The 17615-nt window shown below is 51.0% G+C and overlaps 1 protein-coding gene across 2 annotated transcripts in view; it reads right to left on the bottom strand.

Moving 5' to 3' along the window:
- PAX7 (paired box 7) overlaps nucleotides 1–17615 on the bottom strand; it is a 181958-nt gene that overhangs the window by 88169 nt on the left and 76174 nt on the right. For both annotated transcript variants that reach the window (XM_029064452.2, XM_029064451.2), the window contains exon 5: nucleotides 3191–3390. In XM_029064452.2, the coding sequence (XP_028920285.1) occupies nucleotides 3191–3390 (200 nt within the window). The remainder of the gene's footprint in view (nucleotides 1–3190; nucleotides 3391–17615) is intronic.

Genomic DNA, 17615 nt, shown 5'->3' on the forward strand with positions numbered 1-17615 from the left:
CGTGCTCAGGGTGAACAGCAAAGGGCCAAACACCGGCACAGAGATCAGGAAATTCTTACTGTCTGACTTGCTACTCCTCAGGGGGCCGGTCAGGGCCTCCCGGGCCGGCGAGGCAGGGGGTCAAGGGGTTAAGGGCCGTAAGGGCCGGGGGAGACAGGAAATCGGGGGGGGGGCCAGGGAGTGGGAGGGGCAAGGGGCCTGGAAGGCCGAGGTGCCCGGCAGCTGACGGGGACTCCCCTCCCGTTCGCTGTTCCCAGTGCTCTTTCTGCCCGGGCACTTGATTGACTCACGTTGGCGGCTCCCACGAGCCAGTGGAAGATCCGCTCTGATAGCCAGAAAATTTTACAAGGAGCGGCGGGGCTTAAAAGTGGTGGGAAGCAGCCGGGGCTGCCAGGATGTCGGAATGAGAAAGCCAGCAGGAATGCACCTCAGAGGACAGCTGCTGGAAGGACTTGGGCGCGGGCAGGGGGGTGGGGAGGGCAGTGGTTGGGTGGAACCTCTCTCCTTCCCCTCACAAGGCTCCGTAGGTACGGGTCTCGGGAGCCGGGATGCCGCCGGCAGAAGGTGGGGAGGGAGAGGCGATCCCAGCTCTGAGGTGGGGTGAGCAAACGCCTCTGGGAAGGATTCCAAGTCTCATTCCTGGAGGGGGCTGGCTGATGGGGACTTCTCAACTCCCCCCACGCCCGCTCCCCCGACCCTCCACCCCCCAGAGCCGCAGACGGATTACAGAGGTCCCAACAGAGATGTTTTGGCGTGCCCTCTGACCTTCTCCTGGACCCCATCCTCTAGAAGGCTAGTCAGTCGATCGATCGATCGATCGATCGGTCAGTGGTATTCAGTGAGGGATTACTATGTGCCGAGTACCCTACTGAGTGCTCGGGAGAGTACGGTAGAACAGAATTAACAGGCACGTTCCCTGTCCATCGTGAGCTTGGTGCCTTCAATCAGTCTGTCAGTCACTCACTCATAATTATTGAGCATTCACTACGTGCAAAGCACTGTACTAAGCGCTTGGGACGGTACAGTATCACAACATAGCAGACATTCCCTGCTTACAACGAGCTTACAGTCCGTAGGGCTCTCTGGGGTCATCTCGTCCATCTCTCTGCCTCTACTATCATTTCAGACCGATGGCAGCTATCCTGCCCTGAGGTCTTGGGCCTCCGAAAATAATAATAATGACGTTGGTATTTGTTAAGCGCTTACTATGTGCAGAGCGCTGTTCTAAGCGCTGGGATAGATACAGGGCAATCAGGTTGTCCCACGTGAGGCTCACAGTCTTCAGCCCCATTTTACAGATGAGGTCACTGAGGCCCAGAGCAGTGAAGTGACTTGCCCACAGTCGCACAGCTGCCAAGTGGCGGAGCCGGGATTCGAACCCATGACCTCTGACGCCCGAGCCCGTGCTCTTTCCACCGAGCCACGCTGCTTCCCAGATCTCCTCACCCTCCGTGGCCCGCTCCCATCCAGCCAGAACCAGTTTGGCCTCTGAAGCCACCCGATCCTCCAAGACCCCTCTCCCCTACCGGGAGCAAGCCAGCAATGCCCAGACCAAGTCTAAGGACTCAGTTACGATCCGGAGAAAGACAGCAAGCTCCTTCCTTCTCCAGCCTTTCTTTGGGATGAGAAGGTGGCCACCTTGGCCGGTTTGGATGAAGCAGGGGACCGGCCTGGCTGACCTTTTGAAATTCCTTCCCCAAATCTAGCAACTGTGGCATTTGTTAAGCATTTACTATATGCCAAGCCCTGTTCTAAGCACTGGGGTAGATCCAAAATGACCAGGTTGGATACGGTCTCTGTCTGCAGGGGGCTCGCCGTCTGAGTAGGAGGGAGAACAGGTACTGAGGCCCAGAGAAGTTAAGTGACATGCCTGAGGTCACACAGCAGGCAAATGGCAGTGTCAGGATTAGATGTATTCCTCTCCTAAAAAGGCTCCTGTCTCTTGCAGAGCTTCACAGGACCGGGAGAGAGCCAACCCTTGAGAAGGACCGAACTTCACCATCCCCCTGCATTTTCCCCTGCAGTGTCCTCAGACAGTTGCTCCCCTTGGCCCCATCTGTAAAATGGGGATTAAGAGTGTGAGCCCCGTGTGGGACAGGGATTGTGTCCAACCTGATGAACTTGAATCTACCTCAGAGCTTAGAACAGTGCTTGGCACACAGTAAGCGCTTAACAAGTACAATTATTATCAATTATTACTGTTACTATTATTATTTTCCCCCAGGCTGACTCGGAGGGGTCTGGCAGAGGGATCCAGTTCACGGAAGAATCCGTTTCTCTTCCACAGCCACCTTCCTCCCTGCATAGCCATCACCATGGATCTGTTCACACTCTACATGCCCATTGTGTGTTTACACACTCTGCTGACCTGCCCTTTAGCTGGCAGATATAAGGACCTGTGTGCTGGGGTCTGTTGGGGCAATTAATGGCCCCTTCTTCCCCATCCCTTTCCCTGCCTTTATCTCTCTCTTGAGATTTAAACACAAACACAAGCACCCCCCCCCCCGACCCCATATACATTTTTCATGTCAAATCTGCAACCTCCGAGCAGTGTGCCGTGAGTGACAGTTCTCCATCTCGGTAGCCATTCTAGAGCCCCTCCAGTTCAGTTTCCCCATCGGAATTTAGTTCCTTCTTCATCTCCTCAGCCCTCACTGCCCCTGCCATTTCTCTTTCCCAGGCACTTTTGGTTGGACCCACCTCATTCCCTAGGCCAATGGTATAGCCCATGGGTTTGCCCCAAAACAAATGGGGCAATCCCTTCTCAGACCAAGGGCTTTTGCAGGGCTCAGACCTCATATTCTCCAGGGACACGGAACATTCTGCATCTCCCTTCCCCAAGGCAATGGTTCAGCCCAATCCTGCTCCTTCCCTAATCTATGGTGCCATCCCTACTCTCACCACCTCCCAGAGCCCTCTCTCCCTGACTTCCCCCGTCACCTCTCAATCAATCGATCAGTCACATTGATTGAGTGCCCACTGTGTGCAGAGTATCCCCGGTCACCTCTCCTTAACCGTCCCTCCTTTGCCCCCTCATCTCCCTCCTCCCTTCCCCCTCCCCTTCGCCACATTCAATAAATATCATTGATTGATCGATAGATCCCTTCCCCTCCTGCCTCATTCTCCTCCTTCTGTCACCTCCCCCGGCTGGGGCTCCCCCCGTAGCCTCGGCCCCAGCCATTCCCCCTACCTGGACGCGAGCCTCCGTGAGCTTGGTCCTCTGGGCCAGCTCTTCACGGGTGTAGATGTCAGGGTAGTGGGTCCTCTCGAAAGCCTTCTCCAGCTCCTCCAGCTGCTCCGCCGTGAATGTGGTGCGGCTCCGGCGTTGCTTCCGCTTCAGGGGGAGGTCGGGCTCGGACTCCACATCGGAGCCTTCATCCAGTCGGTTCCCTGCTGGGGAAGGAAGGAGGAAGAAAGGGCTAAGGGATGGGAGTCCTGGAGTGGGAAGGGTGGTGACAGGGCTCGGGACTGAGAGCTCTAGGGAGGGAAAGATGGCGACGGGGTGCAGGGCTCAGAGCTCTGAGGAGGGAAGGAAAGGGACAGAGTTCAGGTTTGGGAGCTCTGGGGAAGGAAGGACAGTGACAAGTCTCAGAACCCTGGGGAGCGAAGGAAGGCGACAGGACCCAGGGCTGAGAGCTCTGGGGAGGGAAGGATGGTGACAGAGTTCGGGGCTGAGAGTTTTGGAGGGGGAAGGACGGTGTGACAAGGCTCGGGGCTGAGAGTCCTGGGGCGGGAAAAATGGTGACAGGCCTCAGGGCTCAGCTTTGGAGAGAGAAGGAAGGTGACAGGGTTCGGGTCTGGGAGCTCTGGGAGGGAAGGACTGTGACAAGGGCTCAGAGTTCACGGCTCCGGGGTGGGGAGGACAGTAAAAGGACTCAGGGCTCAGAGCTCTGGGTAGAGAAGGACAGTGACAGGGCTCAGGGCTGGGAGCTCTGGGAATGCCCATGCTCTAGGGAGGGAAGGATGGTGACAAGGCTCATGGTTGAAAGTTCTGGGGAGGGAACAAGGAGTCAGGGCTCAGGGCTGGCAACTCTTGAGGAAGGCAGTGGTCTGTGGGTATGGGCATTAGTGGAGAGTTAGAGGAGTGAGGACAGCAAAGGAGGTGTAAAAGCACGTGGGCAAAATGGTCCAGGGTACAGTGGGTCTTTGAGTGTGCGTTCTCACCTATACCAGCCCGAGAATGGATGTGAATGAATGTGCAGGGAGAGAGAGAGAGAGAGAGAGAATGTGTGTGTGTGAGTGTGTGTATTCAGGGAGATTGTGTTACAAGCTTCTTCAAATGGGGGAAATAGCTGAAATGAAGCAAGAAACAACCCAGATATGTCCAGACCCTTCTGACTGCAACAGCAGTGGAGGCAGTCTCGCCTATAATAATAATAATGGCATTCATTAAGCGCTTACTATGTGCAAAGCACTGTCCTGTGAGCACGTGGGGCTCACAGACTTAATCCCCATTTTACAGATGAGAAGTTAAGGGACTTGCCCAAAGTCACACAGCTGACAAGTGGCGGAGCTGGGATTGGAACCCATGACCTCTGACTCCCAAACCCATGCTCTTTCCACCGAGCCACGCTGCTTTCCGAGAGTGGGAAAGCAAGCAAGAGTAGGGGAGTGGGAGAACTGGGTTCTAGCCTCAACTCTGCCACCGGCCTGCTGTGTGACTTCGAGCAAGTCACTTAGCTTGTCTGACCCTCAATTTCTTCATCTGTAAAATGGGATGAAATTATACGGTGAGCCCTGAATGCGACAGGGACTGTGTCCATTCTATTAACGTCGCAACAACCCCGGCATTTAGAAGAAGCATAGCCTAATGGAAAGAGCACAGGCCTGGGAGTCAGAGGACCTGGGTTCCTCACTCTACCACTTGGCTGCTGTGTGTCCTTGGGCAAGTCACTTCAATTCTCTGTGCCTCAGTTTCCTCAACTGTAAAATGAGGACTTTATACCTGTCCTCCATCCACATTAGACCATAAGCTCCATGTGGGACCAGGATTGTGTCTGACCTGTTTATCTTGCATCTATCTACCCCAGCACTTAGCACAGAACCTGGCCCATAGTAAGCATTTAATAAATACCATCATCATTATTAGACCAAAGGATAAGTATATAAAGTACATAAATGGTTTTTAGAATTACTATTATTATTGTTATTATTAATTTCATTATTGCAAAATCCATCCTCTGATTTAATGAATTTGGCTGGCTTACTCCCATGCTATAGCTCAGTTTGCGGTGAGAATGCCCCCAGCCATTACCCCGCCCAGGAGAGATGAGGACTGATGGAGTCTAAAGAGAAAAAGTCATTCCGGACAGGGTCAGGAGTTATTAATGGACAGATCAGCAACCTCTTCCCTCCCTTCACAACCCTCCCTCTCACGGAGGAGGAACGAGGGATTCCTGTGCCCCGGAACTGTTAAGCTGATATCATCACCTGCCACGGGATAAGGAGCCCAGCCCAGGTAGCAACAAATGCCATTGTTATTGTTATTATTATTGCTATTAATAATAATAATCACTTACTATGTCCCAACCACTGGGGTAGATTACCATATAGGGAGACACAGGAATGGTCTCTGTTCCTCTTGGGGCTCATAGACTAAGGGGGAGGGAGAACAGGTATTTTATCTGTTCTCCCTTCCTTATAGAGAAGCAGCGTGGCTCAGTGGAAAGAGCCCGGGCTTGGGAGCCAGAGGTCATGGGTTTGAATTCCGGCTCTGCCACTTGGCAGCTGTGTGACTGCGGGCAAGTCACTTTACTTCTCTGTGCCTCAGTGACCTCATCTGTAAAAAGGGGGTGAAGACTGTGAGCCCCACGTGGGACAACCTGATTACCCTGTGTCTACCCTAGCGCTTAGATCAGTGCTCTGCACATAGTAAGCGCTTAACAAATACCAACATTATTATTATTATCCCTATTTCACAAGATGAAGAAATTGATTTAGAGAGTACAGTAGCTTGCCCACGATCACACGGCAACAAGTGGCAGAGCCAGAATTAGAACCCAAGACTCTTGATTTCCAGTCTTGGGCTCTTTCCACGAGGCCACGGTGCTTCCCACAAAACAGTATATATGTGAGTATTAAGTAAGCTGTGGAGATGAAGTGTCCAGAAAGTTGTAGGATTCGTCAGAGAAAGTGTCCAGGAGGTCTCTGAGGGTGGACTGGGAGTCTGGGGCGGGGGGGTTGAACGGGAAGTATCTTGCTGGTTGAAAGGCTTAAGTACTGTGTTGAATAATGTTGGTATTTGTTAAGCGCTTACTATGTGCAGAGCACTGTTCTAAGCCCTGGGGTAGATGCAGGGTCATCGGGTTGTCCCACGTGAGGCTCACAATCTTCATCCCCATTTTGCAGAGGAGGTAACTGAGGCACAGAGAAGGGAAGTGACTTGCCCACAGTCACGCAGCCGCCAAGTGGCAGAGCAGGATAGACAGGAGAGGTGAAAGCCAAGGGGAGTCAGGAAGTTTGTTTGGAAGAGCGGAATGAGAGGTGGAATAGAATGGGGAGAAGAGAACCTCTAAGCAAGGGAAAGGCAGCTGTTAGCCTGGAAGCTGAAGGTTCAAAGTTCCTGACCCCTGCTCTGTGGGGGCCAACTGGCAGCCTCCACTCGCACATTCACCTCTGCCCTTTCTGGCCCCCTCAGAGCAGGTGGGCGTACAGACTTCCAGTCTGATGCGGCCACGACCACCGGCCCAAGCGCCAGAACACCCCCTGTTGCTCAGTGATTCATTCAGTCACCTATTGAGGGCTTACTGTATGCACAGCACTGTACTAAGCACTTGGGAAAGTACAATTCGACAATAAACAGACACTGTTCCCTGCCCACAACGAGCTTATGGTCTAGAGGGGAGAGACAGACATCAATACAAATAAATTAATTAAAGATATGCACCTTAGTGCCTTGGGGCTGGGAGAGGGGAAGACAAAGGGAGCAAGTCAGGGCGACTCAGAGGCGGTGGGAGAAGAGGAAGGGGGGGGGTACCTAGTCTGGGAAGGCCTCTTGGAGGAGATTCATTCATTCACTCATTCAATAGTATTTATCGAGCGCTTACTATGTGCAGAGCACTGTACTAAGCGCTTGGAATGAACAAGTCGGCCACAGATAGAGACAGTCCCTGCCCTTTGACGGGCTTACGGGGGAGACAGACAAGAAACGGTGGCAATAAATAGAGTCGAGGGGAAGAACATGTGACTTTAATAAAGCTCTGAAGGGTGGGAGAGTGATTGTCTGGCCGATACGAAGAGGGAGGGCATTCCCGATCAGAGGCAGGACGAGGGCCAGGAGTCGGTGGTAAGACAGATGAGAGAGAGGCACAGCGAGAAGGTTAGCACTAAAGGAGCGAAGTGTATGGGATGGGTTGTAGGAGAGTAGCAAGGTGAGGCAGGAAGGGGCGAGGCGATGGACTGTTTTGAAGCCAATGGTGAGGAGTTTTTGTTTGATGCCAGGTGAATGGGCAACTATGGGAGTTTTTTGAGAAGCAAAGTGACATTTCTTGGACATTTTTTGTAGAAAAATGATCCAGGCAGCGGAGCGAAGTAGGGACTGGACTGGGGAGAGGCCGGAGGCTGAGAGGTCAGCAAGGAGGCTGATGCACTAGTCCAGTCGAGTTAGGATGAGTGATTGTATTAAGGTTGTAGCAGTTTGGATGGAGAGGATAGGACGGATTTTAGAGTATTGTGCCCGTTGGGCCTCTCTGCCAAAAAATCCTGGCTCTCCACATGTCTCCCACAAATGAAGGCATAAATTTAAGGCACAAATTAAGCCTCCAGTCCTGGAAAAATAGTCTAATAATAAATAATTTTGGTATTTGTTAAGCGCTTACTATGTGCCGAGCACTGTTCTAAGTGCTGGGGTAGACAGAGGGGAATCAGGATGTCCCACGTGGGGCTCACAGTCAATCCCCATTTTCCAGATGAGGTAACTGAGGCACAGAGAAGTGAAGTGACTTGTCCACAGTCACACGGCTGATAAGTGGCAGAGCTGGGATTCAAACTCATGACCTCTGACTCCAAAGCCCATGCTCTTTCCACTGAGCCATGCTGCTTCTCTTAGCAAGAACTTCCAATGCCAAGGGTTGCTCTACTGAGCTGCTCCATTGGGGCAGGAAAGGAAGGGAGACTAGAGGGAGCCAGGATACGAAATAAAAATCAAAGTGGGGAAGGGAAATTAGAGGAAGAGGAAAAGAGGAATACAATATCACCTCCCTTGCCCTCCATCTCTGATCCTTTCCTTTGTTTTTCCTCCCTCCATCCCTCTATTCTTTCCCTAATGTATTAATAATAATAATAATAATGTTGGTATTTGTTAAGCGCTTACTATGTGCAGAGCACCGTTCTAAGCGCTGGGGTAAACACAGGGGAATCAGGTTGTCCCACGTGGGGCTCACAGTCTTAATCCCCATTTTACAGATGAGGGAACTGAGGCACAGAGAAGTTAAGTGACTTGCCCACAGTCACACAGCTGACAGGCGGCAGAGCTGGGATTCGAACTCATGAGCCTTGACTCCAAAGTCCGTGCTCTTTCCACTGCGCCACGCTATTATAAGATATAAGAAATGATAATAAGAATAATAACTCTTTGGGGGCAGGGAATGTGTCTACCAACTCTGTTAAGGAACACGTCTGCTAATTCTGTTGTATTCTACTCTCCCAAGCACAGTGTTCTGCACACAGTAGGTGCTCAATATATTCCATTGATTAATTAAGCTACTATGTGCCACTCAATCATATTTATTGAGCACTAAACTGTGTGCAGACCACTCTACTGAGTGCTTTAGCGAGTACTATCAATCAATCAGTGGTATCTGTTGAGCGCTTGTTATGGTACATCCCCTTGATTCCATTTATTGTGATTAAGTTGTCTTGTTTTTGTCCGTCTGTCTCCCCCGATTAGACTGTAAGGCCGTCAAAAGGCAGGGATTGTCTCTAGCTGTTGCCAAATTGTCCATTCCAAGCGCTTAGTACGGTGCTTTGCACATAATAAGCGCTCGATGAATACTATCGAATGTGTAGAGCACGGTATTAAGCGGTTGGGAGAGTAGAATACGACGCGTTTGTAGTCTAGATGATGAAACAGAGTTGGTAAACATATTCCTTGCCTACAAAGAGCTTACAGCCTAGAGGGGGAGACAGACGTTAAAATAAATTACAGATATGTACATATCAATCAATCGTACTTATTAACATTTACTATGTGCCCAGCACATATTCTCACTGTTTGTGAGAATACAATCCCAGCTCTGCCCCTTGTCAGCTGTGTGACTGTGGGCAAGTCACTTAACTTCTCTGTGCCTCAGTTCCCTCATCTGTAAAATGGGGATTAAGACTGTGAGCCCCACGTGGGACAACCTGATTCCCCTGTGTCTACCCCAGCGCTTAGAACGGTGCTCTGCACATAGTAAGCGCTTAACAAATACCACCATTATTATTATTAATATAACAGAACTGGCAGTCCTGTGGAGCTCAAGCTGGGGTGAATAAAGGGTACAAGGGTGAGGCAGAAGGGAGAGGGAGTGAGCGAAATGAGGCTTAGTCTGACAAGGTTCCTTGAGCAAATGTGATTTTAATAAGGCACTGAACGTGAGGAGGGTGATCATCTGTTGGATATGAAGAGGGAAGAAAGAAGTTCCAGGCCAGGGTAAGGATGCGGGCGAGGGGTCGGTGGTGAGATAAACGGGAGAGATGGACAGTGAGTAGATTGGCATTAGAGGAGCAAAGAATCAGCGCTGGTTTGTAGGAGGAAATCGGTGAGGTAAGATAGAGGGCAAGCTGACCGAGTGCTTTAAAGCTTTTGGTAAGGAATTTCTGTTTGATGCAGAGGTAGATGGGTAAGCTCCTCTAGACTGTAAACTCATCTAGACTGTAAATTTGTTGATGGCAGGGAATGTGTCTTTTCGTTGCGATATCGTACTCTCCCAGGCACTTAGTAAAGTGCCCTGCAGCCATTAAGTGCTCAATAAATACGATTGAATTAATGAACAAATCAACTACCGGGGTTTCTTGAAGAAGTGGGTAGACATGGAATGAATGCTTTTTTAGAATAATAATAATAATAATAATTATGGTATCTGCTAAGCGCTTACTATGTGCTGAGCACTGTTCTAAGCACTGGGGTAGATGCAGGGTAATCAGATTGTCCCACGTGGGGCTCACATTTTTTAATCCCCATTTTTACAGATGAGGTACCTGAGGCCCAGAGAAGGTAAGTGACTTGCCCAAGGTCACACAGACAAGTGGCACAGCTGGGATTAGAACCCACGACCTCTGACGCCCAAGCCCGTGCTCTTTCCACTAAGCCACGCTGCTTCTCTGACAGGGCAGTAAAGTGTGGACCAGACTGGGGAGAGTCAGGAGGTCGGATTTAACAGAGAAAGAGAGGTAGGAGACAGAGTCCTGAAGCCCCTGGGATGGGATGCTCCTTGGCTCAGGATTATCATTATCATCATTAGAAAGGCAGCGTGGCTTAGTGGAAAAGAGCCCAGGCTTAGGAGTCAGAAGTCATGGGTTCTAATCCTGACTCCGCCACTTATCAGCTGTGTGACTTTGGGCAAGTCACTCAACTTCTCTGTGCCTCAGTTCCCTCATCTGTAAAATGGGGATTATGACTGTGAGCCGCCCCACGTGGGACACCCCGATTACCTTGTATCTCCCCCAGCGCTTAGAACAGTGCTTGGCACATAGTAAGCGCTTAACAGATACCATCATTATTATTATCATTATCGTCGTCTTTAGCATTACGTCTCTAAGCTCTGTGCTCCCCAGAGACACAGATCTGGCCAGGCCAATTCTCTCCCTGCCCTTCCCATTGCTAGAGGGTATTGTCCTGTCAGAATGATGTTGGGATGTCACAGTAAGCATGGGATTAGAGGAAATAGGGAATTGGTTGAGGAGGGGATAACCCCCATGGCTCTCCGAGATGCCTAGTCCTCCTCTATGTTCCAAAGAAATCCCAGCATCCTTAGTAATAATAATGATAATAATAATAATAATGTTGGTATTTGTTAAGTGCTTACTATGTGCAGAGCACTGTTCTAAGCGCTGGGGTAGATACGGGGTAATCAGGTCGTCCCACGTGAGGCTCACAGTCTTCATCCCCATTTTACAGATGATGTCATTGAGGCACAGAGAGGTTAAGTGACTTGCCCACAGTCACACAGCTGCCACGTGGCAGAGCGGGAATTCGAACCCATGGCCTCTGACTCCCAAGCCCAAGCTCTTTCCACACAGTGCCCACTCCCAGCCAGGAGCGACAGTGACCCCCAGGATGCCCATTAATACACGGATCTCCCTCGATGCCGCGGCACATTCAGGATCCATTCATCCAGTAGCATTTATTGAGCGCTTACTACGTGCAGAGCACTGTACTAAGCGCTTGGAATGAACAAGTCGGCAACAGATAGAGACAGTCAGCAACCTCCCTGGGGCCCAGGCCCAACCGGAGCTTCCTGGTGCCTGCGAGAGTTTCGCCCGCCTGCCGGCCCCCGAGTCCGGCGGGGGTCCCCCGGGCTCCGTCTCCCCGGGCATGTACGCAGCTGAGAGACGGAATGAAACCAATCTCGGGGATTAGTTCCTCGGGCAGAAGTAACACTGACTATGTAACCTCAATTTCCTGAATCAGCATTCCTGACATAGACCGTCGATGATGTGGAGAGGGGGAGAAGCCTAAGCGGGGGGGGAAGAAACACATCTTCCTATCCTGAGGAGGGGAAAGTCGGAGTGAAGAGGGAATACGGAAAGCAAACCACTCCTCCTCCCCATCTCACGTCGACCTTCGGACATACAGAGCAGCGCTGCTCGGTGGAAAGGGCTTGGGCCTGGGAGTCAGAGGATTTGGGTTCTAACCCTGACTCCGCCTCTAGACTGGGAGCGCATTGTGAGCGGGGAATGTGTCTGCAGACGTTGTCGCACTGTACTCTCCCAAGAGCTTAGTACAGCGTTTGGCACGCAGTAAGCGCTCAGATACGACTGAAAGCAAAAAAAAAGACGTGCGTGCCACGTGAACTTGGCCAAATCACTTCTCCGTGCCTCAGCTTCCTCATCTCTAAAATGGGGATTCAGTACTTGTTCTCCCACCAGCTTAGACTGTGAGCCCCACGCGGGACGTGGACTGTGTCCAACCTGATTATCCTGTATCTACCACAGCGCTTAGTACAGTACTTGACACATACCAAGTGTTGAACAAATACCACAGTAATAATAATAATAATGGTATTTGTTAAGCGCTTAGTATGTGCCTGGCACTCTACTAAGCGCCGGGGTGTATACAAGCAAATTGGGTTGGACACAGTCCCTGGCCCCCATGGGGCTCACAGTCTCAAACCCCATTTTACAGATGAGGTAACTGTGAGGCCCAGTGAAGTGACTTGCCCAAGGTCACGCAGCGGACGAGGGGCGAAGCCAACATTGAGACCCATGACCTTCTGACCCCCAGGCCCGTGCTCTATCCACTACGAATTGATAATAACAATAATACTAATAGCGTGTGTCTGTGTGCACAAATACAGCAAACGGGTGTATACATTTAGCCACCCTTTGACTTCAAAGATGGCTTTTACTCAGCACTTAGGATTTATGCAAGTGACTGTGACTCAAGAGACCGAAATGGAAGCCACGCTGATTTCCCCAGTGTTTGCAGGAAAAGAGAGTTCCCTCGTGCGTGGCTGCACTTAACACCCACCATGGGCTATGAGAAGCAGCCTGGCCTAATGGACAGAGCACGGGCCTGGGAGTCCGAAGGATCCGGGTTCTAATCCAACCTGATTCTAATCCAACCTGACAAAGCTGTATCTACCCCGGCATTTAGTACAGTGCCTAATACATAGGAAGCATATAATAAATACCATAAAAAAAAAGGAAAGGGTACACGTCTGAGATCTGAAGCTAAATTTTGGCCTCCGACAAATCTCCCCAGACGGGGGCCAACTCCAGGAAGGGGCGAGGCGGTCGCTCCCACAGGGCTTTACTCTTTGAGGTGGAGTCATGGTTCTCGCTCTACAACATTTGAAGCTGGACTACTCAACTTCGCTCATCGCTGATCTCCCATCAAACCTTCGTGATCACAATCCCCCCCCAAACTGGGTCTTTCTCATCCAATAATGCCTGTCAGCCTCTCCCAAGCCTTCTCCCCACCCAAAAATCTCTGTACCTTTTCAGATTCACACTTGGCTCTCCAACTAATCTGGCTTTCTTAAAATGGGGGGGGGTATTGGAGAGGACTGGAGAACGACTGGGGCTGCTGAGTTCATAGGAGCTACTGGCTTTTCTCTCGTCCATTCCCTACCCCACCCCTTCCTTTCCCTTCCCTCCACGAGCATCACCATTCTCATCACCCCAAGGAGATCTGGAGAAAGAGCAGATCATGGAAGCCATTCCCTGGGACTCTATGCCACATCCTCATAGCCGACAATTACTGCCCCCCCAATTCAAAGCCTTACTGAAGCCACATCTCCTCCAAGAGGCCTTCCCTAAGCCCTCTTTTCCTCTTCTCTCACTCCCTTCTGCATCACCCTTGACTTGCTCCCTTTATTCATCCCCTCTCCCAGCCTCAAAGTACTTATGTACATTTCTGTAATTTATTTATTTATATTAATGTCTGTCTCCCCCTCTAGCCTGGAAGCTTCTGTGGTCAGGAAATGTGTCTGTTTATTGTTATATTGAATTGTCGGTTTATTATTACATTGTGCTTTCCCAAGTGCTTAGTACAGTCCTCTGTACACAATAAGCACGCTGTGAAGCAGTGTGGCTCCGTGGAAAGAGCCCGGGCTCGGGAGTCAGAGGTCGTGGGTTCTAATCCCGGCTCTGCCACTCGTCAGCTGTGTGACTGTGGGCAAGTCACTTCCCTTCTCTGTGCCTCGGTTACCTCACCTGTAAAATGGGGATGAAGACCGTGAGCCTCACGTGGGACAACCTGATCGCCCCGTATCTACCCCAGCGCTTAGAACAGTGCTCTGCACATAGTAAGCGCTTAACAAATACCAACGTTATTATCATTAAATGCAATAGACCGATCTCAGCGGCTGGGAGGCTGACAGTCTCCCGAGGCCCAAATCTCTTGGAGTTAGGAGTGTTATCCACACTGGAGGCTGACTCTCCTGGAGTCAAAGCCCCAACAACCTCTTCAGCCAACCTTCGGTTAAGGACTGCTTGGAAGGAATCAGAGGAGAGAGAGGGCAGTCTCCCCCGTTTAGACCGTGAGCCCGTTATTGGGCAGGGACTGTCTCTATCTGTTGCCGAATTGTACACTCCGAGCGCCTAGTACAGTGCTCTGCACAGAGTAAACGCTCAATAAATACTACTGAATGAATGAATAAATGAATGAGGGCTGGGCTGTGTCCAAGGGATGGCTCTACTCTTTGTCTCCTTTCCCTGGCTGCCCGAAGCAAAGGCAGGATTGGGAGCGGCGAGAAGGGCAGAAGGTGCTGAGAGCAGGGTTCCCACTGTCTCTCTCCACCACCCACCCTTCCAACTACTTCCTCTCCTCCTCTTCCTCCTACCCAGCTGGCTCAGGATCTGCTCAAAGCCTGTTCAGGAGGGGAGGTGACAGATTCCTAGAAGCCGGGAAAGGAGCATTGGCTAGAGGGGAAATGCCAGAGATTTTCCCGGGCCTGATATAACAGGAGAAAAAGTGAAAATTCGAGGTGGTGCTGGAAACCAGACCCCTGCCTTCCGTGCACCAGGTGCAGGCTGGCCGGAGAGTGAGATCATTCAATAGTATCTATTGAGCGCTTACTATGCGCAGAGCACTGTACTAAGCGCTTGGAATGAACAAGTCGGCAACAGATAGAGATAGTCCCTGCCGTTTGACGGGCTGACAGTCTAATCAGATCAGAGAAGACCTTCTCTGATCTCTTACAGATCAGAGAAGACCTCCATTGGGTAGGGAAGCAGCCAGGACAGAGGGGAGTAGAGGACTGGGGAATGAAATGGGGAAAGGAGGGCAAAACCCACCATAATGAAGCAGACATCTCCGTTTCCTCCATTTCCTCCCTGGCTTTCCTCCCCCATCGCCTCTTCCCATGACCCTCCCGGGAGCATCTTAGCCCCAGAGTTAAATTAATCAACAGGATTAGGTGGAATCGGCTCCAGCGGGGCCCTTCTGGATGAGGATCGGCCCTGCCTGCTCCAGAAGGGCCAGTCGGCCGCCTCTCGCTGAAGCACCTCGCTGCTGGCTGGAAGGAGGGTTCTCCAGCAGGATCGGGCCTGAGAGCGCATTCATTAAGGAAGCACCCAGATCTGAGTGAGGTTTGTGAATGTGTGCGTGTGTTTGTGTGTGTGTCTGTTCCTCTGTGTGTGTGTGTGTGTTCATGTGCCTGTGTGCACGTGTGCACAGGTGGATGTGTGGATGAATGTATGGACACGCACGAGTGGAGGTGTGCTCCCGAATATGCAGATGTGCGTGGCTGTGTGTGTGCAGGTAGGTTAACGCGTGTGTAGATGTGCACGGGGGGGTGTAGATATGTTCAAGCACATGCATGTGTGTGTACTTCTCTCTCCGTGTCTCACAGCTGGCTCCCTTTTCTCCCCTTTTCCCTGACTCCCAAAATGGACTATATAAAAAGCCGGGTGGCTGAGGAAAACAGCCTCCTTTAAACCACATCCCTCCCTCCCTTTGGAAAGCTGTGAAAGACCCACCTCCTCCAAGAGACCTTCCCAGATTAATCCTGCTTGAAGGAACAGTCACTCCAGTTCCACCCCCTGACTTGTTCAGCCCATACCTTGGGAAAGAGCGAGGCCTAGGGAAAGAGCACGGGGCTGGGAATCAGAGGTTCTGGGTTCAAATCCTGGCTCTGCCATTTGCCTTTATGACCTTGAGAACGTCACTTCTCTGGACCTGAGTTTCCTCATCTGGAAAATGGGGATTTAATACTTGTTCTCCCTCCCCCTTACACTGTGGGACAGGTGCTGAATCTAAACCTGATTGCTTATCTGGATTGCTTATCTTGAATCTACCCCGGCACTTAGTATGGTTCTTGTCACATCGTAAGCCCTTAGGAAATACCACAATTATCATTATTATTACTTTCCACCATCTACTCATCTCAGATACAACAAGCAAGGAGTTTCCTCGGGATTCTCATCCCTCTTGAAGAGGGGATACTCTTCCCCTCTTGAAAGCCTTATTGAAGGCAAATCTCCTCCAAGAGGCCTTCCCTAAGCACCCTCCTCCCTTCCTCTTCTCTCACTCCCTTCTGCCTTACTCTGACTTGCTCCCTTTATTCATCCTCTGTCCCTGCCCACAGCACTGATGTACATATCTGTAATTCATTTATATCACTGTCTCAGGTTCTCTCCATTCTGTCTCTGCTTCACTCCTTCTCCCTTTACCTCTCAGCCTTTCTCCTTCTGTCTGTCTCTTCCTCCAACTCTTTCTCCCTTCTCCCCCGCCCCCTCTCCATTTCTTTCTCTTCTCCCGTCCCCACTTTTATTACAGTTTAACATAGTCTGCGGTGTGAAGCCATAGCAGAGAAACGAATTCCGTAATAGTTGATATGCGTTTTAATCAAGTAATTCGGGCAAAGCAGAATGATAGTGAAGGTTGGTAGGGTGTCCCTGAATACCAAACAGACCGGGTAGCAGGCCCAGGAAAATGGAAAAGTCATTTACAGCTCAGCTGGGGACCGCGGCGCTCTGCAAAGCATTAGTTTGGGCGCCTCAGAAGACGCGCCTTTGTGATTTTTATTCAGGCCCCGAACTGGTCGGCTGGAACGGAACCAGCGCTCGAGGTAATGTCCATGATGGACTCTACAACTTGGAAATCAGCACTGACAATGAGGCCGGAGGAGGAGACAGGGGACACCCACCTCATAGTGGGGGCTCCAGACCCGGCGTTCCCCTCGGAGTGGGAGAGCGACCGCTCACAGAAGGGGCATGGGGCAGGCGGTGTCCTGCCAAGGGAGTAGGACCCAACAGAGATAGGAGGCCAAACTAGAAACTAAATTACCTGCTATGGAAGCACAGAGGGGCAGTGTGGTCTAGTGGATAGATCGCAGGCCTGGGAGTCAGAAGGACTGGGGTTCTAATCCCGGCTCTGCCACTTGTCTCTTATGTGACCTTTGGCAAGTCACTTCTCTCTGCCTCAGTTACCTCATCTGCAAAATGGTGATTAAGACTGTGAGCCCCATGTGGCTCGTGGATTGTGTCCAACCTGATTATCTTGCATCTACCCCAGAGCTTAATATAATGTGTGGCATATAGTAAGCGCTTAACAAATATCATTTAAAAAAAAAATGGAGCCCAATATTCGGGTAACATGAAGGCTGAGGCCTGGAATGCAGAGCTCATCCTTGGCCCAGCCGGCCAATCTAGCTGCTCAGCCAGTAACATCGATCGATCTTACTTGGAAAGGGGGGTGGCTTGGACCCCCAGACTACAGCTTCTCCAGCCTCCCTGCTGCTGAACCCCAAATGATCTGGTTTCTCCACATCGTCCCAGTTCAGGAGAGGCCCCCTTTACCTTACCTTGGCTAAAACGGTCAAGGAGACTCCGGTAGGGAGGTGGGAGGCAAATGATAACTCCCCGTTCCGAGGATGGACTCCATCTCAGACCAAGGCTCTATCCTCCCCTGATTCCTTTCCTGTTCCGTTCGACTCTTTTTCCCCTTCCCTAGACTATAAATGAATCAA

This window comes from Ornithorhynchus anatinus, chromosome 5, assembly GCF_004115215.2.
Source record: "Ornithorhynchus anatinus isolate Pmale09 chromosome 5, mOrnAna1.pri.v4, whole genome shotgun sequence".
NCBI classification, from domain to species: domain Eukaryota; kingdom Metazoa; phylum Chordata; class Mammalia; order Monotremata; family Ornithorhynchidae; genus Ornithorhynchus; species Ornithorhynchus anatinus.